The 24924-nt window shown below is 56.2% G+C and overlaps 1 protein-coding gene across 3 annotated transcripts in view; it reads right to left on the bottom strand.

Moving 5' to 3' along the window:
* Positions 1-1879: 1879 nt before the first annotated feature.
* Positions 1880-24924, bottom strand: part of TTC7A (tetratricopeptide repeat domain 7A) — a 114465-nt gene continuing 91420 nt past the window's right edge. For 2 of the 3 annotated variants that reach the window (XM_032840300.1, XM_032840303.1), the window contains 3 exons: positions 23313-23450; positions 15730-15932; positions 1880-3786 (listed from right to left, as the gene is read on the bottom strand). In XM_032840300.1, the coding sequence (XP_032696191.1) occupies positions 3565-3786; positions 15730-15932; positions 23313-23450 (563 nt within the window). In that variant the 3' untranslated portion in view covers positions 1880-3564. The remainder of the gene's footprint in view (positions 3787-15729; positions 15933-23312; positions 23451-24924) is intronic. The other variant, XM_032840302.1, reaches the window with a different exon arrangement.

Raw genomic sequence — 24924 nt, 5'->3', positions numbered from 1 at the left:
ATCACCACCTTCCTAGCCTCCACAGTCCTTCAGGTTGGCACCATGGGGGTTGGTCCCACAGGTCGCTTGTGTGTGAGGTTCCCTGATTATGAGCTGCCATCGGGAGCTGGCAGCATGGGCTGGGGGAGGTTTGTTTAGTTGGAAGCTTCCCAAGGCTGAGAAATATTTGCATGGTGATGACATCTGAGAGCCCAGTGGGGGAGCGGATGCAACAATGAGCACTTTGGTATCAGAAAGGAGTCTGCGTGTTGGTGGCTGAAATTCCATTCATATTTATGCCTGTAGATAAACACTATTAATACTGAAGGGCTGTGTCCCAGAGCCTGCCAGGGGTGCTGGAGGTCCATGGGGGCGACTATACAATCCTGAGTCTTGTCCCCAGACCACAGCACTTGTTCTGGCACCATGGATGGGACACAGTATGTGTGTGAGTGTGTGTACAAGGGGAGGTCTGCAGATGGGAACTGGGGGTCAGGAAACGCTTGAGTCTCCAGTACTGCCTGACTCTAACATCTGACCAACCAAGGTCAGCTCGTGTCCGGAGTAGGAAGGCCTCCCCTCCCTTTCTCCATTCTCTTCTTTGTAGGGTGAGCTTTCTAGACCTTTCTCCAGGACTGGTGTACCTGGTGATGCCACATGTGGCCTCAGGCAGTCTTGGTTACTGCAAGAGTCCTCAAGCTGGGGGTGAGGGTGTGCAAGTAGTAACATGATACTAATTGTTTAATCACTGCAGACTGAATGTGTTTTCCTAAAGCATCACAGTGAAAGGGAAGCTGGGCCCCCACCAACTCCAAAAAAGGCCCTTCCTCCCTGGAACAGCAAGGCTGTCCCCGCAAGAATAGGGCTGAGGGTGAGGGCGGAGGAGACAGGACCTCCATGAGGCCATGGGAGTGGGAAGTTCTCGCCTGCGCCAGGCGAGAATGGTACCCACTTTCTTCCAAGGGAGTGGCTGCAGCTCTGGGGGTGCACCTGATAATCCCATGGGGCACACGAAGAAAACAGAGCTTCTCTGCAAACCCCAGTCATCCTTCCAGATTGTGATGCATGTTTCTTTGATACGGGGTATACTGGCATGGGTGTGACGTGTTTTAGGAGAGCATTGGCATGGACTTCATGGCGAGGTGGCTGGTCAGGCTGCATGCAGCAGCCACCCTCGGCACGCAGCTCTCTCTGGGTGCTTCTCCACCAGGCACCCAAGATACGCCACCGGCAGTGCCCACAGGCAGCAGGAGGCTCAGGCCCACGGGAGGTGCAGTGGCAGGTGGAGGGGAAGCTTACTCCGGCGGCCCCACCCAGACCCCCCCACTGCCTCCTTCCAGTCCCCTCCAGACTTCAGCACCTGCCTAACAGCCCCCCCATCTCCCCCTGCTCCCACCAGTCTCTTCCCGGGCCCCTCCCCGCTTCCTCCCCCCCACCCCTCCCCACTCATGGGGCCTGCCCCATGACTTCTCAGGCCTCTCTTCCTGCAACACTCCCTCCTCACTAAGTGCTCAAAGCCTGTTCTGGTGTACCTATTGGAGAAAATGAACACGCTGCATTCCTTCCAAGGATCTCTTTATTCCAGACCTTTATTTCAAATTGCCCACAACTTGGCCCAACCCTCAGAGGCTTCCTCCAGAGGAATGCTGCCAGCAGAAATGCATTTGGTGCCTGTCCTGTGACCAATAACCAACTACCAATCTTTGGGCATCCCAAGGCAAATCAACAGCATTTGCGTCTCTCGTTAGGATTTTTTCTAACAGAATTTCAGAATAAAAATAGATCTCTATCATATATATATCTATATATCTATATTTATACACACACACGGAGACAGAGATCCTTCAACCAAGCAGTGAAGGCTCTGATGTCCTCTGCTGTGTCCCTTGTGGTGCAGGGAGCCAGGCCCTCTCTGGGAGGCACCCGGGGGTACGCAGTGCTGAGCCAGTGTGGTGAGGAGGGTGGGTATCCGACAGCCCCTTCTCCCTGAGGAGCAGACTGGGCAATGACGAGCAGGGCAGCCCTCATCCAGTCTTTCCACACACCTTAAGATGAGAGAGACGTACCAGATGGAGCTTTAAAAGTAAAACCCAAAGTGCAGATAAAAAAGGAATTCCCTAATAAGGCCACCCCACCCCACGCCACCCCAGGGGGCGGAGTAACTTCTTGGGGAGAATTCCAAGACCATCATGCAGCAGGGCTGGGGAAACCAGGGCAGATACCCACCCACCAGCCCTAGGTCCCCAGCTGACAGAGATCTGCTCTGTCCCCTGCACTGGTCTCTGACTACAGTCCTCACTGGGCCTCAGGCACTGGGGGACCAAAGGCCTGTAGTGGAAATGGACTCTGGATGAGAGGTACTGGGGTCAGTCCCAGAGACTGCCCACCTGCATATTATTATCATCTCAGAGGGTTCTGCATTGTATCCATTGCCCAGAAACCCAAGGCCTGAAGGAGTATGTTGATGCAAAGTGTGAGAAGAACTGGGTCCAGCTGCCATGTTTATATCCTAGGGTCTACAGCCTAGGGCTTAAGGAGGCCGCTTGGGCTGGGGCATGGTTCCAGAAAGATGTGCATGGCAGAAATGGGAGGGGAGTTAGGGCTGGTGCTCAGTGCCCCTGGCCAGGCACCAGAGGCCCAAAACGCACTTGACAGCAGAGAGGAAGAGCAGTGGGGCCCAACCAGCCTCATGGGGTAAAGAGGAGCATCCTACAATAGCTCAAACCTGGGAGAGGAACCCAGAGATCCTATGCTCTTCCCACTTGCCAGCAGAATCTTCAAGCTCTGACTGCCTGAGGCAAGACCTGAGAGTTACCCAAAACCCAGTCCTGAGACTGGGGCTAAGATCAGGGCCCTAGGGCTTCCCAGGCACAGAGGCACAGGTAGAGGTGAAGTTCAGCTGTGAGGCTCCCTGACCTGTGCTCTCAGGTAGCAACTCTGGTCACCAAGACTCTAAGTCACTTAGGGTTCAAGCAGACATCTCCCAAGGCACTGAGCTAGGAACTGGGGAAAACCCTCTTGACCTAGTCAGAGAGCAGTTCGTGGGGTTCATCTTTGGTGCTGGAGATCAGGGAGCTGAAGTTCGAGGCCAACACCTGTGCACAGTCACTGGGCAACCCAGGATCGGGGATGTGGAGGGTGGCAGGTGTAGTATGGGAGCTTCTAGACAGTGGGGAGCAGTGCTTAGGAGACCCAGGCCCTTATTGCACATTGAGATGATGTCCAGACACTCTGGGGCAGATCCTCCCTTGCTGATGTGGCTTCCCAGCTACTTCCTTCCTCATAAATGCCACCAAGGCGGTCTGAATCTCAAGAAGAAAGGGATTTGCTTTCGATGCAAATCTGGTCCACCGGGCTCCAGATGAGCAGCTAGCTCCCAGACCCAGCTGGCCCTGGAGGGAAAGCAGGACTGGATTGGGGGAGGCGAGGAGAACTAGGGCTGCAGCCTGCAGAAGTGTTCCCTAGAGATGTATTTCCCTGAGGCCCCACACCTCCCCTGTCCTGTGCTCCCTGCTGCCTGCCTGTGTCCGCCTGGCCCCCGCGCCCTAAGGCAGCTCCCTCCCACCCTGCCGCTGCAGTGCCAGGTCACAGCTCTCTGGGGATGATGGAGAAGGGCAGCACTGGGCTGCTGGCCTCCAGCTCGAGGGCAGTGAGGAAGCAGTCAACAGCAGCCTCGCTCTGGCCCTGGGCCTGCAGCACCTCGCCCAGGCCCTGCCAGGCCTCGTGGCAGGTGCTCTGCCTCTCCACGGCGTCCCGCAGCACCTTCTGGGCCAGACTCTTGTGGCCTAGCCGACTCAGCATCAGACCCTGGGGGGCAAGCACAGGGCAAGGTTAGTGAGGGCGCCCTGTGGCAGGAGCATCCTGGCCATCAGGGCAAGGGGGCAGCTCAGCCACCAGCGAGAGGGCTGAGTCTCAGCCTTGTCCTTAACCCATGCAAATCGTACCTGTCCCCACCCTGGCCCCCGGATCACCCACCACGGGAGCTCTGTCCCTCCCAGCCCCAAGGACGAGCTTTCAAGTCAGCTGACCCAACTGTGTGCCTGCCCATTATAACTGGGGATGCTGGCAAGTTACCTCTCTCTGATCTTCCGTTTCCTCAGCTCTAAGTGGGAAAGACCGCAGTGCCCACCCTAGGGTTGTCAAGTTTGCACGAGTCAGTATATGAAAAGCACTTGAAGAATATTGTCTGGCATGTGTGAGCTCTCAGTCAGTGGGTCTCTCACCCCGAGGCCTTGCTGCTGCCCTGTGGAGCCACCCTTCCCCCCCAGGGGTGTGGAGGAATGTGTGCGGCAGGCTTCAGTCTCTACAACCTGAAGGCAGAACCTTAAACTTATGGGTGTGTGTTGGGGGGAGGGGGGCACAGCTCTTTGGCCTGCATCAGCAGTGGTCTTCCTGGGACATCTGGGTCCTGGGACCTACTGCCCATCCCAGCCCGGCCCAGCAGGTGAGGGTCACAGGAGGGCGTTTGCTGGGTAGGACAGGCTCTGGTAGATGAATCAGGGGTAGCTAGGAAGCTTCGTACTGCTGTTTGTCTTTAACAACCCTGCTGGCAGAGAGAGGAAGTGACAGGAATTGTCATAGAAGTTTGGGAAGTGAAACTGGGACGGTGTCCCTTCTATGTCCTCTTTCACTCATACTGGGAAGGGTGCAGGGAGGTGGGAGGACAGGGTAGTGAGTAAGAGGTGGGGGACCAGGACCCCCCTTTGGCCTCCAGTCCCAGAAAGGCTGCTTTGCTCCATCCCACTGATCTGTGTCCTAGCCCTTAAATGCAGCATGGGATGGCAGCATGGGGTTGTTGGGGGGAGGCTCCACTCATTCAAAGATGTGAGGTAAAGCCTAACACCGACTTCCTGGACAGGCGGGGGCTGGGCTGGGGGAGAGGAGCTGCCTTCTATGTTCCTGGAGCCCCCCCTCAGGCGCCCGCCCACTGATGGCCATGTACATTTTTAGCTGGAACATTTTCCTCCTCACCACGCTCCTCAGAGTTAGGCCCTCTGTTGCTATGGAGACCCACCGGGAAAGATGCACATGCCCGATTTCCTAAAGTCCTCTGAGGCTTGGAACACAACCAGCGAGGCAAGAGTGAAAGATGGCACTCGGGCAGCCCTAGGCAAAGCCTCTCCCTCTCCCTCTCCCAAGGTGCTGGCCGTGGTCCTGGGGGGTGGGGACAGGGAAGGAAGGGGGAGAGGTCTTCATCTCGCCTCTTCAGGCCAGGGAGAAGCTGTCCCCAGGGAGCACCACGAATGGGGTGGAGGGCAGGGGAGCTGAGGCAGGGCGGGGCCGGCCAGGAGCCGTGCTGACTCAGGGCCGCCGGGGAGTGGAGGGCAGCGTCCATTCTGGCCAGTAGGGCCCTGGGCCAAGCTGTGCTGCCGGCATGGCCTGGGAGCTGGACCCTGAGCAGCAACCGATGGAACAGGGCCCACAGGGAGGAGGGAAGGCGGGCGAGACGACGGGCCGCCAGACACCAAAATTAAGCACCAAAAATGGAAGGTTTGCGCCCTGGGAGTCCTGCCCATGAAGGAGCAAGAGAGGACAGATGCGAAGGCCAGCGGGGCCTCACGGTGTGGGGGCGGGGCCACTGTGGGGTTTACACACTCAGTTCTCTGGATCAAGCTTCCACGGGAGATTTTGTTTGAAAAGAGGGCTCTACTGCTAAAAAGGAGTTTGAAAACCCCTGATCTCCAGCAGTGTGTGGGTGTTTGGTAAGGGGCCAGATGTGGCTGCAGGCTGAACAGGTGTGTGTGTGCGTGTGTGTGTGTGTGTGTGTGTGTCTCTGTCTGTCTCTCTCTTGCTCTGCTGGTTTTACTCAAGGTCTGCAGCAGGCTTCTCTGCATGTTTCTTTTAGAGAAAAGAGCCAGGGCTCCGCAGCCAGAAGACCTAGCTAGGCTGGGCTGGAATCCCAGCTCTGCCACTGACAAGTGCAGTGACCATGGGCCACTGGCCTGTTTTCTCTGAGCTGTGGTTTCCTCATCTGTGAACCAGAGGACAGAATGGTACTTCCTGGTAGGGAATTGTTAAGAGTCTGCAAGGATGAATTTGCAATCATGTAGTGCAGGGCCCACAGTGTGCCGACAGCAAAGGGAAGCGTCCCCAGGATGAGCAGAGGGTCCTGTCAGAGTGAGGAGTAGAAGATGATTTCTCTAGAGGGCCAGGCTCCCTGTGGATGAAGACTCGGGACTGGGGTGGGGTTGGATCACATCCCCCATACCCTGGGGTGCTGACCTCAGAGCCTGAAAGGAGACACCGGGCTGGGGTCAGGCTGGGGCCCCGAAGCCCAGGGCCTGTAACAGGATCTGCTGCCACCTGCCTGAGACACCCGTCTGTTCGTGTTTGGTAGCAACTCGGAGCTGTTTGCTGCCTGACAACTGGGCAGGGCCAGCCTCAGGACGACGAGTGAGGTCTCACCTGCTCTGCCCCCAGCCTGGCACTGTACCAAGGGCCCGCCATCACCACCCCCTGCCCTGCACCCCCACCCTAGCCACCCAGAGAATAGGTCTCCAGAGAGATGGTGGGAACACTGTTCCACCCAAACGTCCCCGATGACTCTTCCTCACGCTGGCCAGGGGGCACCCTGAGCCAAGAGAAACCAGACCTGCCAGTAGGTGACTCAGCCTCTGACCCTCACCTGGGAGACGCCACAGCCAGGCGGCCGCAGCAGTCGGAAAGCAACGTGCGAGTTGCTCATGGCCGTTGAGCAACACACCTTTGAGAGGGGCCAAGGTTACAGCCATTCAGGGAGGGCAGGGCTATGGGGAAAGGCCCCAGAAATTCCCAACTTCATTCATTCCTCCTACCCTCCCTTCCTGGATCTCAGGGAGGAGAGAACATCTGGCCTCATCTCAACTACCCAGGACCCTCCTCCCCCAGCAAGCCTCCCAGAATAGCACCTCCTGGCCACGCCATCGCCTTGAGGTTGTGATTCATTACTGGTGGGCGCTCTTGTGCAAGCCATCTTAGGCTGAGAGGGGCAGGGTCCGTGGCTCCTGCCTGCTTGGCTATTCCCCACAAGACGGCAGCTCAATAGAGCGCAGGTGGGAGGGTCCTGGGTCCTGAGCCAGGTATCCCAGGGGCACTTAGGTGTGCATGTTTGCTGACCTGCTTAGGGCCACAGGGACAGGCAGCCCGAGGGGCCCTCTGAGGGGGGCCCTCCCTGTTGGAAGATAAGGTTCTCTGTGGGGAGTACAAAGACTGCAGCCTGGGATGGGGATGAAGGAGAAGACGGGTCCCTCCTTCCTTTCTCAGTATTGCTACTGCACACCATCTCACCGCATTAATTCAGTGACTGACATTGTTGGCCAAGAGGGGAGGGGTAGCAGGAAGGTCCCGGCTGTATGTGTCTTTTTATTCTTCTGGGTTGGGGGTAGGGGGACCCTACCCTGGGAAGCAGCCCCCAGCGCTAGGCCAGCTGCAGGCCGGGCTGAGAGCTCCCTCCCAGTCCCTACCCTCAAGTATTTATAGAAGTTATTTTGGGAATTTTCTTTCTGAGCTCAAGGCACATTCCTGGGATTCTGTAACAGCCTTTCCAGCTGGGAAGCAGGGAATCATTGCTGGAGCCTTCTGGTCCCAGGAGCCCTCTGCTTGGGGACCCTGGGCTGCAGGGAGGAGCCTGGGGTGGGGCCACCTCTGAGGTTGCTCCCTTCACCCACCCTGAGGCAGACACACCCTGCGGGGGAGGCCCACATTCCAGCCGGAGCTGAGGCGCTCAGGCCCTCTCCGGATGCCAGGTTCTCCCAGGTGTCAGCCTCAACCCGTCCAACCAGACTGGGAATGAGGTGTCTCTCTGGGCAGAGAACAGAGCCCACAGAGCACCACATCCCTCCTGGAGCTGGGGCAGCTCCAAGGCCCCAGGCTGGTCTCACCTCCCTTTTGGGAAGAGCGGCACAAATCCTTCTAGACCCCACCCAACATCTGGTTGACAAGCTCCCCTAGGCTTTCATCCGAAGAGGCCAAGAGACTCACTTAGAGCCCAACTAGGTGGGGGTAGCAGAGGCAGCCGTGCTCGTGTGGCAGAACCCATTCCTCCCTTCAGGCTCCTGCCTACCCCCACACCCCCAGGTGAGATGTCGAACACCAGTGGGCCTCTTGGTGGTGGTGGTGGGGTTGTCTGTCTTCAGAGGGCAATGGACAGACTCAAAGGTGAACACCAGCTTGAGAAGAAAGCACATCACCTCCTAGGGGGCTCTGCCTTTTCCCCTCCCACATTCTGGGCTGGTTTCAGGTTCTGGGCTTCCGGAGGCTCTGCCTACTCTAGAGCATAGCTGGGCCCTCAGGCCTCGGTCAGGAGCCCGGACTGTGGGTGCTCCAGCTGAACACCCTGTGATGAGGAGTGAGGGGGGGCGCCATCGCAGAAGCTCCCTTCTCTGGATGGGAGGCGAAGCTGAGGGGAGGGGGCTCCTAACCCACTGGACAAGTGGAAGGCTGGAGCCTGCTGTACCCTCCCATCACAGGGAGTCTTTCAGACCATTGATTTTGGAGCTAAATTAAGCCAAAAGTGATGTGGGAAACAAAGGCAGAAGAAAAATTATTAAATTTCCTTACCACCTACAGCCCATTGACAAGTCCTTGAAACAGAGTGAACTTCCTCTAGGGACTCAGCTGCCTCGATGTTGACACTTTGCTAAGGGCAAAAGGCAATCCTAGTCAGACCCCTCCCCTCCAGGATACTGTAAGCCTACTTTAACATATAAAAATTCCTCTGGAAACTTCCTTTATCTCTAAACCTAAGATATGTGTTGGCAATCATCCCCCAAGCATAAGGCCCACTGATAGGCATCTGAAGGGTCTCATGACTAAGGTTTCATTACATGGTAAAAAATGACCTTTCCCCAACAATAGCTCAAGGTCCTGGAAACCTTGCTTCCAAAATTCCTTAGAGACTTAGACTATCCCTAACCCCTTTCAACTTGTAAGTATATAATGGGCCATTCCTCATGACCCCAATGCAGCTCTTTCTGCCCACGGGTCCTGTCTCCGTGCTTTCATAAAATCACCTTTTTGCACCAAAGACATCTCAAGAATTCTTTCTGGCTGTTGGCTTCAAACCCTAATGTTTTCCTACATCAAGAGTGCTTAACGGTCATTCTGATCAGAGTCTATGATGGGTGGCTTCCCTTCCACATGCTCATCAGGGATGCTGAGGACTTCAGGAGCCCACACTTAAGCCCAAGGCTTTCCAAAAGTCTTGAGCCAGAGCCAAGGGAACCTGCCTTCACCTTCTTGAAGGTCTCTGAGCCTGGGCTGGGGGCTGCACCAGCCCAAGAATGAGGTGGGTAGGCAGGGGCCTGAACCCTGGTGAGGCCACCACTGGGGGACATGCCCCACACAGCGAGCCTCCAGAAATCCCTTCTTCCTCCCGCTCCGCTCCACTCTACTTTCCCACCAGGGAATGCAGTCCTCAGGCAAGACTTGGGAGGGATGAGAGAGAGAACTCAGAATAAAACAACAGCACTAGGAGGCCAGATGGCCAACAAGACGTTCCTACTGAGCTTTCCTGCCAAATAGAGCAATGTTCCCTGTCTATCAGAGCTGGTGGGGCAGACGCAGATTCTATGGAGAGGAGCTGTGTGTGAGCATGCGTGCACGCACGTGTGTGTGTGTATGTGTGTATATGTGTGAAGGACTCAGGGTCCCTGCACAGACAGCACAACACAGCACAAGACTTCTGGGCCTTCCCGTTCCTCCCAGCTGCCTGCGCCCTCCTAGCTACTTGCCATAGTTCAGGAAGCCAACAAGGAGGGAGAAGCCTAGAGCAGGTGGGGTTGCACATTCCCTCAGAGATGCAGAGAGCCTTCTGTGAGGCGGCGGGGCAGGGACAGGCTCAGAGAGAGAGAGGGTGGTGGGCTGCCTCAGATTCCTCACCACCACGCCCGTGGAGTCCAAAGAACAGGAACCAGAAACCCTGCCGTTCTGTGTGCTTACTGGCCTCAGCTGGCACCAGGGAATCTTCAGAGGGCCAGGTACTGGGTTTTACTCTGCAGCTGCTCAGGACACCTTTCCTCCTTCCAGTCAGGAAACAGAGGCTGAAGTAGCCTGGCCTGACAGAGGCCAGAGCGAAGGGCCAAGGAGGGCCTCCCCAGAACCTGGCCTGTTCTGCTTCTCCTCCCCAGCCGTCTCAGGTCCCCAGCAGGCCTCGTCTGCTGAAGAGACCAGCCTGGAAATGGTTCTCGCCCTCACCTCAGACTCCGGTCTACTGAGCCCTGCTCTCAGCTAAGGTCAGCCTGGCCTTACACTGCGGATACTCCTATACCAGGCACAGGGCATTTGGGTCTGGGGTCCTGCACAACCTCTGCCTTGGCCAGAATCATCTGATGGGCTCAGTGAGGACCAAGAGGCTCTGCTACAAGTGAATCTCTGGGGCTCGGCTCTGGGCCTCTACTTCCCGCTACAAACCGCGAGTGTCTGATCCTGGCCTGGGAGCCATGTTTCAGCATGGAAAAGGTAAAAGTCACCCCAACTACTGGGCCATTAACTTATAGAATTAGTTAACTGAATGCAAACAGGAGACCTAGGTGTTTGGCACTGTGATTACCATTTTCCAGATGAGAACACTAAGGTGCCAAGAGGTTGGGGTACTTGGTCATGGTGGAGCAGTAATATAGGCAAAGGGGGGCTTGGTCCGGGTCCGTGAGACTCAGAGTCGAGCTCCCACCTCCAGACACAAGCTGGCTCTGATTCTAGGGCTTACATACCACCCCAGCCAACCAGCCCCAAACACAACCTACAGATAGCTCTGAGGCCGTGGTCCCTGCCCAGCTCCCCCTTCTCAGCACCCAGCTGGCAGCCCACGGAAATCTGGACCAATGACTCCTGCCCCAGGCAGCAAAGTGGGACATCCTGGTCAAAGGCTGAGCTCAGGCTTCGGCCCTTTGCCACCAAGTCTTTCACACAAATGGTGACAAAAATGCATGTTGATTTATCTTTTCACAGCACTTAGGTCATCTGAACGTTAAAAGCTTCTTTGGAGGTCACAAGGGCCTAAATTATTATCCCCATTAGACAGAAGGGAAAACAGAGCCAGTTGAGGGGAGTAATCTCCAAGAGCCCCGGAACACGAAGGCTGTTAGGGCTGGCTCTTTGTGTCAGGTGGGTCATCTCTCCTGTCTAGTCCTGCCTTCTAGGAGCTCTGTGCCACCAGAGCTCACCCGTCTGGCCTTAGAGAGCAGAGCCTGATGTGGGATTCCTGGAGGACCTACTAGGGGCCCAACCCAGAGCCGCAGGCCTGGGCGGGGCAGGGTGGGCCAGAGTCCAGGTTCTGGCTGATTCAGGCCCCACCTCAGGGAGAGGCCAGGATGGTGGTGGGCAGCTTCTGGAGCGTGGGGGATGCTGTGGCAAGCCCCAGCCTGGGGAAAGAGGGACCAGAGGTTCCAGGGCCAAATGGGGCCGGCCACGTGGTATGGTCATGCCCCTGAACCCCAAATGCACCGGAGAAATGAGCCGGCAAGCTCCATGCTGGGAGCGAGAGGGAACGAGTGCAGGGAACTAATTCACTGCCACATGCTCATCAGGGCAACAGATGACAGAAACGCTGTCTTCCTGTCTTCCCAGGGGCATCTGGAGGAAGCATAGGCTGGGTCATGAGGCCAGGACTGCTTCAGAAATTATATCCCCAGGAATTACATCACAGGAGCCAAAGTTCATTCAGGGCAGTTTCCCTCTGTGGCTGGGGGGCCTGTGGAGGAAAGGGTTCTGGGGAGACAGGGCAACCAAAGCCTGGAACTCTGTCCCAAGAAGGAAGCATGACCACGGGCAGGGGCCAACGAGGAGCCCGTAGTCCTGGCCAGAGAGGCGCCAGGAAACCCCAGAGCCTGTCGCTGGGAAAGCAGGGTGGGGTGCCGCCCACAAACACGGGGTGGTGGGGTGGGAAGCAGCATGCCTATCTACTTGCAGCTGAGGGTCTCAAGGGTTTTCCGCAGTAAGACAGCCTGCATTGAAGTAACCATGCATGTGGCTCCGCCAAGGGACGGGGAGAACGGTCAGTCTGTGGCCAGGGCTGGTGACCCTCCCAGCACTGAAGTCGTCCTCGGAGGGCTCTCCGTGGCTTGACCATTCCATCAGTCACTCCGGCTTGCTTGCCTTCCCTGGGCGTCTCTGTTCCCTCAGAGATTCAGAGAGCCTTCTGGGAGGCGGCGGGGCAGAGACAGGCTCAGAGAGAGAGAGAGGATGGCAGGCTGCCTTGGACTCCTCACCACCACGCCCGTGGAGTCCAAAGAACAGTGTCACCTGGGGGCCAACACCTCTGCTGATCTTGGGAAGGGCCATGCCTCCTTTCTCCTGTTTCTTCAGGGCGGGCAAGAAAAGTTCAGGTTTCCCCTTCTTAACAGGATGCCTTTGCCCATAAATTCAGGGCTGAACACCCAGGCTGAGTGAGCAGGCTTTCTGGCTACTGGGAAGGGAGGCCAAGACGGAGCTGGCAAAGATGGTCAGGATCTGCTCCTGAGGTTTCGATGGGAATTTCCATCTGTAGGGAGCACGGCTTTTTCTTTCTGCATCTGGCAGTCTCCTGAAGTGAGCTGGCCATCCGTGAGCCCTGTGGAGGAGGCAGCCCGCAGGGCCAGGGCCCGATGGCACAGACTCCTCATGGGCACTGGAGAGGTACAGCTAAGCTGGTGTGTCCATCCCACCTGCTGGGTGGGAAAGCCTGAGCTGAGCCCAGCATGGAGCCTGAACCATGGAAAGGCCTCCACCCAGGGCTGGGGGCGGGGGTGGTGGGCAGTAGGCCTGGGAAAGTAGAGAACCTGCTTCTGGGCCAAAGTTCATGTTCTTAGAAATGCCTGCCTCCTAAGAGCAGTAGCCCAACACTCCCCAAGGCTTTCTCTGGCCTGTCCCCACATTTCCTGTCCCATGCACACAGCCGCAGGGAGAGGCTGTGAGGTGGGGCTCCTGGTATTCAATGATCTTGCTCTCCAAACTATAAGGCTGAGCCCGGCAGCCACACAGCTCACCAAGGGATCCAGAGCTCTCCCAGCCCAGGCCATGGGTGGCTATGCTCTCAGGGGAGGAGTGCCTCTCCTCTCCTTGCTCCCATTAGAGGCTGATGTCCTCATAGAAACACAGTGGTGTGGCAAGGCCAGGACGTCCTCCTTGGGAACCTGCTTTGGCAATGACTGCATGGGGAGGGGATGGATACCAGTTTCCTTCCATGTTCCTTTCTCCAGATAATTCTCCAAGGATGCACCAAACTCCAGAATTCACAAAGGTTGAGACAACTGATGGGTCTCTCTCATTTTCTACTATTTTTACAGTGAATCCCTTACACAAAGGCCAAGTTGACTTAGACCACCAGGGAGTGGCTTCCCTCATGTTGTACCATGGTGAAAAAGATCCCAAGGTCACACCAGTGCCCAGTGAGAAAAAGTGCTGTGACTGATTAGCAATGTCTGGACTGGGTGAGGAACTGGAGAGCAGGGGCCTGTATGCTGTTTGCCTTCTCTGATGTTGCACTGTAGACCTCTAGAAGCGTCACATCCTGTGATTAGCACTGGTCTAGGAACGACAGAGATTATTATTCATCTGCCAAAAGAGACATCAGGAATGTGGAAGTTATGCGTGTCTTTTCTTTAATCACCCGAGTGAATTAGAGCCAGAGCCAGGATGAGATCCCAGAGGTCCTGAGCCTGCAGCCAGCCTCGGGAAGACACTTATATCAGGGAACGCAGGAGATCAACATGCAAAGGTGTTCTTGTGTCTTTGGGCAAAGAGGGCTTCATAAATCTTCTCCAAGCTTGAAATTTGCTATTCTCCAGGCATATGTGTGGGCTGCCGGCAGGAACAAAACGTGTGGAAAGCCAACGGGTTGCCCACGCCAGAGCTGACTGCCCCTCTGCTTGCCTGTGACTTTAACAGTGGGCAGGCCTGGCTCTGACTCGCTCTCATTTCATCCCCTCAGCCAGGCACCCCGGGGAAGAGAACAGGGGCCATTTCAGAAACATCTGTAGGGAGCCACTCTGGGCTGCTATTCCGTTACCATGGAAACCCGCCTCTGGGACTGGCCTCAATTTCAGGAAAACAGCTACAAACAATAATGAGCATAAATGAAAAATGGGCCACTGTTACTTCAAAATCGTACCTGTTACTGGACTTCATTGGGTTTTAGGGTCCGAGACGCAGGCTCTGCTCTGCAAGCGCAGGAGAAGACAGATGTCCCTTCCTGGCTGCAGGCCTAACGGCACAGCCCACATCCTCCCTAATCAAGTTTCTGGATGGGACCCCCAGGGAGGCATCTATCACAGGAGCTCATGTCTGAACTGCGGGAGGAAGGAGGATGTGCCTTGCAAAAAACAAACATTTGCTGAGCAGACTGCAAGGCAACACTCGGCCATGTGGAGGGGAACACAGGCCAGGGTGTGACGTCACCGCGTAGGCGGTCTTTAGTTGACGCGGAACATTCGCACAGGCCCAGGGCAGACGTCCTTTAAGAAATCAAGCAGCAGGAATAACAGCTGAGCTGGGAGGCTCTAATATGTTTTCAGGGGCTCCTGGGGTTGGGAAGGACCCTATAAAGACCACCTGGCCCGGCTCCTCCCCCAAGTAGGATTTCTGTTCTCTTGGCAATGATCTCACCAGATACCTCCTGAGCTTGTACTTCTCCTATTCTTGAGAGCTATACTGTCATTCCTGACACAGAGCGAGAGCTATACTGTTGTTCCTGACACAGAGTGGAAATCGAACTCCCCATGGCTTCTCCTCAGGAAGGAATCAGAACCCTTTTGGCAATGACAAACCTGCAGCCATCTGGGGTCATTCTGACCCCTCTGTGTTCTGCATGTGGCTGATGTTGGGGACGCCTTCCCCTCAGAGGATGCTCATTTGGGGCGTCTGAGGTGGGATCTGCACCCTGATAGGGGAACACTGTGTTGCTAATGGGATGTTCCTAAATTATACTTCAAAAATCACTGTGTTGACACATGCCTGCACACTCTCAGAGCATTACATTTATCTTGGTAATCTGCTCTCTGAAAGCAGCTAAGGAAAAAATAAATAAAAGTAGCTAAGGAAAGGAAGGAAAACCAGTTATCTCGCCAGTCTACTATACCAGCTGTCAGAGCAGGTATTCAATAAATGTTTCCTGCACTAGAGAATCCCCATTGCACAGATAAGTCAAACTGAGGCTCAGAGAAGGGGGCCAACTTGCTCACTATCTCCTGGAAAGGGAATGGCAAGGCCAGGCCAAGAACACCAGCATCCTGCTCCCTGCCTTCCAGACCTTCCCACAGAAAGTCACCGAACCCTGGGCACCCAAGTCCTAAGTGTCACGTCCCAGGACTGTGGGCTGCTGGGCCCTCTTACCCACCCCCCAGGGGCTATTTTCCATGTGTGCTCGAGGAAGGCCTGTCATGACAGCCCACCCATGACATCCTCTGAATGCCACCAAAGAGACACAGAGCTCCTCCAAAGTGGGAGCGGTAGCCCAGTGAGCATCGAGGGCCTGAGGACTCCCAGAAAGCCGGGCATTTTGCCTAGAGTGTCCAGGACAAGGAGCTGAGGAGGAACCCCTTTGGGGTTACACTACTTTACAGAAGCTTAGAGCAAAAAGGAAGTCACAAAGAATATCAACCCATCCTAGATTTTTTCTCAACTCAGGCAGGCTCTGACAGAAGGGGAATGGCCTGCCTCCACAAGCCAGTTTGCTCTCTCCCAGCAGAGCAGGTAGGGGGCCACCTCCCTGCAGACAACAGGGCCCACACAGACGGTAGAGGGGATGAGAGAGGAGGACGGTCCCAAGGCCCCTCTCAGGGCTGGGGGCTGACTCACCAGGCTATGCATGATCCGCACACCATCAGGGTTCACTGTGAGCGCCTCCTTGTACAGCTGCTCGGCCTCCTCCAGGCTGCCCTTCATCTCGGCTAGCCGTCCCCGCATGTAGAGTACCGAGTGCGAGGTGGGGAAGAGGCCCGCTGCCTCCTGGATGCAGAAACCTGCCTCCTTGAGATGTCGCTGCTCCATGAACAGCTCAGCTGCAAAACCAGAAGGATGGTGGGAGGTGACCATGGGAGGAAAAGTCAGAGGCAGAGGCCCTCTCCCCACATCTGACCATAAACCCCCAGAGTTCGAGGGTCTCAGGTGATGGGAACCTCCCCTGGAGTCACGGCAGCATGGGCCCAGCTGGCTCCAGGCTGTGGGGGCAACAGCATGGGACGGGTTCTGAGGGCTCGCTTGTTATCAGGCATAGACCATCTCCTCCAACACGACAGCCTGCACACGAAGCACTTCTATTACCCTGCCTCGGGGAGGGGTTCCCTGGGCACAGAGAGGGTAGGGAAGCTGCCTAAGGCCACAGGGAGAGTCTGTTGTGCATCTGGGGTTGACATCAGGCTGACTTCTAAGCTTGGCAGTGGGGGCACAGGTGGTATGCATAAAGGTCAGTGGCTTTCTGCAGTGTCCCTCTGCCTGATGACCATGAGGCTGGGTGTAGGGATGGAGGCTGGTCAGGATGAGGCAGGTGCATTCTCCCCAAGGCCCACACTCCTGGAGTCGGATAGTGGGCCAAAGCCTGCTCCCAAGTGTCTTCTCTCACTTACTCCTCCCATACGGCGCTCTCATGGACCCTGTGCTAACAAACTAGGCTGGGTGTGTGTGGGGGGGTCCCCTCACTCCAGTCCCTCCATAGAAAGGGGCAAGACAGCACTGGGCTTCCAGCAGCTCCGGCCTCCCCCAAAGCTCAGGGCTTTCTGCCACAGCAAGAGAACAGGAGATGCTCATGCCTTTCACCAACAAGCTGGGAAGAGCTGTCCTATAACCAGTTGGCCTTCTTCCCCTAGATCACTGGAAAATGGGGCCATCTCTGATCCCAGGCCAACCCACATAAAGACATACTTCAGACCCACACTGCACAGGTACACACCCAGAGCAGGCACTTTTTAGAAACAGACTGGCTAGGCGGGCAGCTCGGCCTCGTGGCCCGCTCAGCCTTCCTCTCCTGGCAGCCCCGGACTCGGCTGCCCCTCCCAGGGCTGGTGCCCGCGCGCAGATGGGAGCACAGAAGGGCACGCAGAGCCTGGCTGGTGACTGTGCCAGGAGCTGTTCCTAGCACTGGCCAAGGGCTGAGGTTACGCTAATTTGGGTTAGGTCTAGGGCGGGGTGGGTAACAGACATCCCCAAAGAAGCTCCCAGAAAGAGGTGGAAAAGCCGGACCTAGGCATCATGTCTTCCTGTTCCAACAAGCTGCAGGAAGGAAGCCTAAGGCCTTGACTGCAGCACACAGCACTTGGGGTAATCAGCATGAGTGTTGCCTAAGGTTCATTGTGTAATCAAGAAGCTTGCCACATCCTATAAGACGACAGAGGCCTTTTTCAGCAAGGGGACTCTTTTCCTCTGGTGGAGATGAGAATTTGGAAGAATTAAGTAAACACAGAGGAGCCAGGCCCCCATTATCAGGCTAGAGAGAAACTCAGGCTCTTGTCCCCGTAGACAGCCTGAGAGGCACAGTCCCAAGGCAGAAAGCACGGGAAGGCAAAGCCAGGAAGGGCAGGCTTTGAGCCAGGGCCTTGCTGGGAGGGCTGGCCAGAGCTCAGGTGCTTGTCTAGCTCGACCTAGGCTCTCCTCTCCTCTCTGCTGTTGTGTTCCCTTCCGGAGCTGCTGCCTGGGGCTCTGAGCAGGCTGGCTTCGTAAGTGAGGGTCCAGTATACAACTATTACATACTGACCATGTGCCTGGCCCTTCCAGGAGAAGGAGAAAGAGTGGAGGTGGAGGGAGGGGGGACAGCTGAGCAACCAAACCGCTGGAGCGAGCCAAGGCAATGTAATGACACGTGCCAATTCTGAAAGCTCTGGGCACTCAGAAGGGGTCAGGTCAGCTGTGCTGGTGTGGTCAGGGAAGTCTTCCTGGGGGAGGCAACATTTGAGCTGGGGCCTGAAGGCACAGGGGCAGTTGGACTAACACAGAGAAGGGAAGCTGTGCCGACACAGACAGCTGGGTTCCACCATAACCGAACTCCCCAGGGTTACTGGGGGCAAGGGGAGAAGCAGAAGGAAGTGTGAGGTGTGAGTGTTGGGGGCAGGGAGGCTGCTTCCTCTACCACCAGGAGCTCAGAAACTTGGCTCAAACGCTAGGCCCTCCACTCCCCTCACCCGTGCCCAGCAGGCCCGGCCCGCCTGCCGGCCTCATCCTGCCCCTGCTCATTAAACTGTTTACAACTCTCTGGCCTGCCTTCTGAGTCCTTGTCTCTGGAGGCTGTCTCTTCCTTGGGGGCTCCTCCCAGTGCCTTCATATCAACAGATTTCAATTACAGGGATCCCCACCTCCCTCTTTCCTCGGGTCCCTGGGCCTTGTTGGGCTGGCCACACACCAGAGAACATGCCCGGAAAAATAGGTAGGGCTGCTTTGGTCCGATGGAATTCATTACCAGTTAGGCAGGAAACCAGATGACACAGAACAGAGCCTGCGAAGTGAGGTCTCCTGAGGGCTCCTGGCCGCCTTGCACACAGTCCCTGGCACGCTCAGACTCCAGGGCGGGGCCTCTGCCCTGCAGCCAGACCCACAGATCTGGGGGCTGCGGGGCACCCCTTCTTCCCAGCCTCAGCATCCCCAGGCAACTGTTTTACCAAACATGGTGCTCCCCAGCCAGCCAGCATCAGCTCCAACAGGAGCCGCACATGGCACCGTGCCCATCCACTGCCCTGATTTCTCGACCTCCTGGCCTTAACTGCTGGGGCCCCAAGGTACCCACCCATCCTGGCCTCCTCCCCAGCCAGGGCTGGAGCAGTGCTCCCTGTTACCGGACTTGGCTACTCACAGTCCGGGCCACCACCCTGGCAAACAGCCCTTGCTGTCCCCAGTGCAGAGGAGCCTCTCCCATCCCCTCAGCGCTTTCTCTCTCCCTCTGTCCTGATTTCCCCACTTCTCTCATCTTCCTGTCTGCCTACCCTTGACCTCCCCTCCTGCCTCTGTGTCCCAGCTTTCCTCCCTCTTCCATCCATCTCTCTCCACCCGCCCCCCTCTGTGCTGCTCTCGGCAGGCTCCAAATGGAAAACATCTGTTCCCTGGAGCTTTGCAACAGTCCCTTTTATTATTTTTTCTCTGAGGCATCCTGATCTAACCCCGCACCCAGAGCTGGTTCCAGTCTTTCTGTCAGAGCCAAGCCCCATCCCACCCGCAGGATGCGGGATGAACCCACTCTCGATGGGCTGTTTGCACACACTCTTGGCAGGAAGGGCCTTGCCCCGGGGTCTCCTCCTGAGCTGAGGGGCAGGGTGAGGGAGGGCTCAGGGTCAGGTCTGCGGCCTTTCAGGGGCCTCCCCACGTGAGAGGTGCTTCCTGTAGACCCTCCATAAGACCTCAGAAAGGAGGGGCATCCAGGCTAAAGGCAGAGGCACCTCAGGGGGAAGCTCAGGAAAGAAGTTAAGGTTAGGTCCTTAGCTAGCCTTGAACTCCAGAGAGGATCACCAAAACTGCCCCCCTAAAGGACACAAGCATCCTCCCCACAGAGCAGACCTTCAGGACATATGGACACCCAGAATAAAGGAGAAGGAAGAGAGGAGGTCAAGGAAGGAGAGAGGCAGCTAGGGAACCAAGAGAATAAGAATCCAAAGGTCTAAAGGCATTCTGCAGGTGGTCTGAGACCCTCCACCTCAGGGACCCAGAGAGGGGCCTGATTTTCCTCCGGCCACAAGGGAGTCAAGGCTGCAGGGCCTGGGCTCACAACTTCCTATCCCCGAGTGGCAGCTGGGAGGTGGGGGTGCCTCTGAGAAGGAAAGAAGAAAAAGCCCAAGCAAGGGAAGAGGGGACGTGGGAAGAAGGCACAGAAGGCAGGAGGGAGAAGGGCGGGGAGCTGGGATGGAGGGGAGTGTGAGGGAAGATGAAGAAAGGCATGAGAGGTGAGGGAACAAAAGCACAAGAGGAGCATGTGGGACCAAGAGTAAGGCAGAGCTGCTCCCTTGGCTGTAGTTCTTTTGGCGGGGGGGGGGGGGGGGGGGGGGGGGGAAGGAAGAAGGGGGGGGGGGGGAGAGAGAGGATCTTTTCTCTTTTTTTTTTTTTTTTTTTTTTGAGAGGGAGAATCTTAAGCTGAGCTGACACAGGGCTCGGGGCTCGATCTCACAACCCTGGGATCATGACCTGAGCCGAAACGGAGTCGGACATGTGAATGTCGGACTGAGCACCCAGGCGCCCCTCCCTTGACTATAATTTTATGATGAAGATGATCTTTTGGCTTGACCCCGGCCACCCCACCCCAGTTCCCCAGTCTGCCCAGCTCACAGGGTAGCTTTTACCTACCCGTGCCCAGGACCTCCTGAGGATGGTCTCCATAGGTGGTCCCCAGTCTAAGCTGCCTTGGGCACAGGTGCTCTGCCCATCCTACAGGATCTCTGGGCATAGATCCAGCCTGGATGGGGGGCTGTACTGGCTCTTGCTCGATGCATCTGTTTAGCAGCTGCGGCTCTGTGCCCAGTGCCCAGACACTGTGAATCTGCCATTTGGGAGCCGAGACTCAGGCCAGCTTCCCTGGACCGAGTGAAAGCCCATGGCTGCCTAGGAGTGCCCTGGACCTCCAGGGTACAGGAACCCTTCCTTACATCCCTCTCCCTCCCTCCAGCACACTGTTAGCTCCCAGAGACACGAGCTGCAGTGACAGAGGGAGGTGGGCCATCTTGCTCTTCCAAAAGGCACCTCTCAACATGTGGACATGGGGGCATCTGTGAGGCCTTGTGCCACGGTCACACGGACCCGCTGCCAAAGAGGCAACATTCCTGGAACTCCTCTCTCGAGGGGAAGCCCCCTGTGATGTTTGTCACATCTGACTGGAATAGGACAGAGGTTTGGAGAGGGCAGGCAGGAGGACAAGAGTTAGGAGAGGAAGCGTACCATCTCCCAACCTAAGTGGGGGGACTGATGGGGCTGCAATAGCCTGGGGTGTGATTCATCCTGAATGAAAGCTGGGGGACGAGCTTCTTCGGAAATGAAAAAGGAGGACATTCTTCCCTTACTGAGCATTTGCTGTAGGGGCTGGAATCGTTAGTCGGGGGGTGGGGGTAGGGATGCTAGTGAGGACACTCTCAGCCTAGGTCAGGCAGATGAGGTTAGGGAGAAGTTTTTGCCTCAGGGATGTGGTCCCAGCAGCCCCTCATTCCCTAAGTGCTCGGCACATGCTTGCTGCTGCTGGCTTCTGGAGTGCAGACGCTCCAGAATCCTCCCACGCTCAGAAGGGAAATCCTGGGACACTTTCTTACTTCCCTTTCTGGATGTGGCAGGTGTCCCTCAGTCTCTTCTCCCTTTCTCCGATAATGACAGAGCCCCTGGTTTTTCATGGGGCATACAGACAGCCAGGAGAGCGACACTTCCCAGAGTTCTTTGCAGCTAGGTGTGGTCATGTGACGAAGTTCTGGCCAATGGATCATGAAGGAGACTGACGTATGCAAATTTCACACTATATCCTTACAGGGAGGGATTGTCCCCTTCTCCTACTCTCGCTGGTTATGCCTTGGAATGTGAATGTGCTGAAGAGCCACGATGGGCCACAGGGGTGAGAGTGACACCCCATGGAGAACAGAGACCACACAATGGAAGGAACCTGGGTCCCTGGACCAGGAGAGCAGAGCTGTCATCCCAATCAAGGGCACCATCTCTGAATTGTTACGAAAGGACAACAAAGTGTCTACCTTGCAGAAGTCCCTACGATTCTGGATCCGTCACACACACCCAAACCTGTCTCCTGATGCCACACTGCCCAACCCTTACCTGGCGCCACATTCAAAGCATTCAGATTTTGTTCTCAAGAGTTTTTGGGGGTGCTGAATATCTTAGGATAACGTCCAAAGAAGAAAGGCTAATATGCAAATTACTGAAGGACATGTATTTATACTGATTAATTCCCACGCCCGATTACAAGCTTCAGGAAGGCCGTTGAGTTAACCTTCCTGGAGTTACCAGACTATACTAGCACCCCGAGCATAAAGCCGCATACCTGAACCATGGAAAGCAGGCTTGTGGAATGCAAACACATGTTCATTTGCTGCTGGTAGGAGACAATGCACAGCAATAAAAAAAAAAAAAAAAGACCTTGGGAGTTCCAGAGTAGACAACGCACAACTCCGGGATCTGATCACCACCTCACTGATCCACGTGGTGAAGGCCCCGTGTGGGTGCAGCCTTCTACCCCAGGCACATGGACGGGCGGGGGTTCTTGGGAGCCGGGCTGGCTCCATGTCTTAGAAGAAGACAGGGGGCTGTTTGCCTAAGGGGAGGGCTTGCTTCATATCCCTCTGGAGTTTCAACCTTCCTCTTGCCACTTAGGACACAACAAGCTGGCTGGGGAGCATGACCCTCACACATTCCTAGCCTCCTAAGGGACCCTGATACGCTAACTGGGGCCATGTTTGCATTATTAAAATGCTTCCTTGTTTAGCCTGTGCAACCTGGTCTGATTTCTTTCCCCAGATTCAGAACCTCAGGTGGGAGAGTAGGCGGAGGACTGCATGGTAATGGGGCCATATGTGAAATCCAGGCAGAGGAAAGCCTGAGATTCCCAGTGAACCACTTTCTGCCTCTAACTTGCAATGTCTTCTCAGCTCAGGAACTTTCTACCTGCAGCCTCCTCTGCGTCTCCCATGGCGGGGGGGCGGGGTGTAGGTGCCAGCCCTTGGGGAGAGATGGGCTCCCATCGGGGAATCAGAAAATCAGGGAGGAACTTCCCTGAGCACCTACTATGTGCCCCAAACGGTACCAACTGCTTTACTCATGAGCTCATTTTAGATCAGGATGGGCCCTAGGGGGCTGGCATTAGAACCCAGCCCTGGGTGATCCCAAGGTTGCCTGTGTCCCCAGTAGTAACTGACCCCCTCACTTTCCACAGCAGCAATGATGCCCTTACCTATCAAGAGGGACTGTCACCTGAACAGCCACCTCAGGGTTACCAGCTCTCTGCCATCGTGAACTACACCTCCAGACCTCATCTCTTCTCCAGTGATTCCATGAGCTTTCTGGGGTCTGAGCTAGTTTTACTCAGGGGAGGGTGGGCAAGAAGGATGGACAGGACCTGTCTTTGAGACTAAGAAGGCTACCCCTCTGCACTTTCTTCAAATCTCCTTACATTTGTATTTGCTGCTGGAGAGCCTCCCCTCAGGCAGGCCCTGTCCCCATGTGGTGGAGAAGGAAACCCACAGCCAGACAAATGAAGTGACTCTTCTTGGGCCAAGCAAAGAAGAACGAGCTAGAACCAGAGCTCCAGGTTCCGGATCCTTAGGCCTTCCCGTGAGCACTGCGGTCTACGTAGGCCTTGTCAGGGGTCTTCACAACCCCAGACACACACACCCCCGCCGCGCCCGCCAACTCCAGGGCAGGACACGGCTCTGAGAGGCCTGCGGGCAGCTGGGTGGGTGTCACCGGGGTGGGGGGACACTCACCAGCCTGGAGCCAGATCTGTTCCAGCGTGGTCCACAGCTGCATGGGGCCCTGCTTCAGGACGGAGCTGGGCACCGTCAGCTCCGACATGGCCTCCTCCAGCCGGGAGGCTGCGATGGAGGATGCGTGCCGTGAGCCTGCCAAGTGAGAGGGGAGGTGGCTGAGTAGTCATGAACCAGCTCAAGGATGCACAGGTAAGAGCCCCTCAGTCACGACTGGGGTGAGGAGCTCAGAAGGGGCAGCTGGACAGCAAGCCCACTCTGAGGAGCCGATCACTAAAGAAGACAGGCCTGAACGCTGGCCAAAGTGCCTGTAACACTGAGAACAGATGGACCCGGATGTCCAACAACAGGGGGTGATTCAAAATCCGTGCAAGGCTAATCATCTGAGACCCCGCGGCCATCACACTAATGGCACAGAAGCACGGGGCTGGAAGGAGAAGGGTGCTCACAGCACAATTAGGTGGGGGGAAAAAAAAGCCGTAAAAGGGTACAATCTCGTTTTTCTAAGAAAGAAATAGGGGCCTGGAAGAAAGATCTTAGAGGCCATTACTATGGTCTGGGGGGTGAAACTGAAGGATTTTTCTCTTCTCCCTTCTCTCTTTCTCTCTTTGCTTTCTCTTTTCCCAGGTTCATATTACTACTTCTTCTACAGAAAGGTCCCATTCAAGGCTGCGCTGGGCCAAATCCTGGGGTAGCAGCAGCTCCGCGGGCCCCTGTGGCTCTGGAGAACCTCCCCCACAGCAGCTCTGAGTGACTCGGGTCCCTGCTCAGGATATATGGCTGTTGACATTTACATTTCACGTGCAGGTGAAACACGAGCCCTTTCTCCTCCTCCCAGCTGGAGCAATAAAGGCTCCAATAAACTCAGGAGACCTCGGGGCCCTCCCAGATGGTCTCAGTTTCCAAGATGAGCGCCCATGGAGCCTAATCATTTGCTCATGGTTCATCCCCCCTTCTCCTGCAAGGGCGCCGGGCCCCTCTTCACCATCCCTGCTTTGGAGTCAGCAGCTCTGCAGTCAGCCCAGTGCCCCTCGGATGTGCCTCTGAGTCAGGTGTGGGGCTTGGCCCGGGGCAGTCCAGCTCCGTCAGGGACAACAAAGGCGCACTTGGCTCACGTCCGCAAGTGGACAGAAGGAGCCATGCCACGAAACGCAACTCCCTCGTGCTCTGTTCTGTGACCTGTTCTTCTTCTTGTGCCTTGGCTATTCTGCTTTCATCGCATCCTCATTGAAACAGTCCACTTTGAGCTTAGAGTTGTAAATCAAAGCTCAGCTCATTCCTTCCTACGTGACTCCGTCTACTAAGGACACTTTAGTGGTAGACCCTGGCCTCAAGCTTAGCCTCCAGGGAGATGGCTTCTGGGCTCCACAGCCGTCTCTCCGCTCTGGCTCTCCTCTCTGCATCCCCACCCAGGAGGCAGGGTCCCTCCTCTGCCTGTTCTAGCTGCTCACTTCCCACCCCAGAGCCAGGATGGGTAGGAAGGTGCCAGGAAGGGGCCCGACGGCAGCTCCTTAGCTCCTCAGAACCAGGCTCTGGGGCTGCAGCTGCCCGGGAGCAGGGTGGGTTTGGCCAGGCTGGGCAGATGCCACTCTCCCGACGTGTGCCCAGGCCA

This window comes from Lontra canadensis, unplaced genomic scaffold (assembly GCF_010015895.1).
Source record: "Lontra canadensis isolate GAN:19392208 unplaced genomic scaffold, GSC_riverotter_1.0 scaffold112, whole genome shotgun sequence".
In the NCBI taxonomy this organism is placed as follows: domain Eukaryota; kingdom Metazoa; phylum Chordata; class Mammalia; order Carnivora; family Mustelidae; genus Lontra; species Lontra canadensis.
Note: the sequence above shows the minus strand (reverse complement) of the source record. Positions and strands in the feature narration are given on the sequence as shown.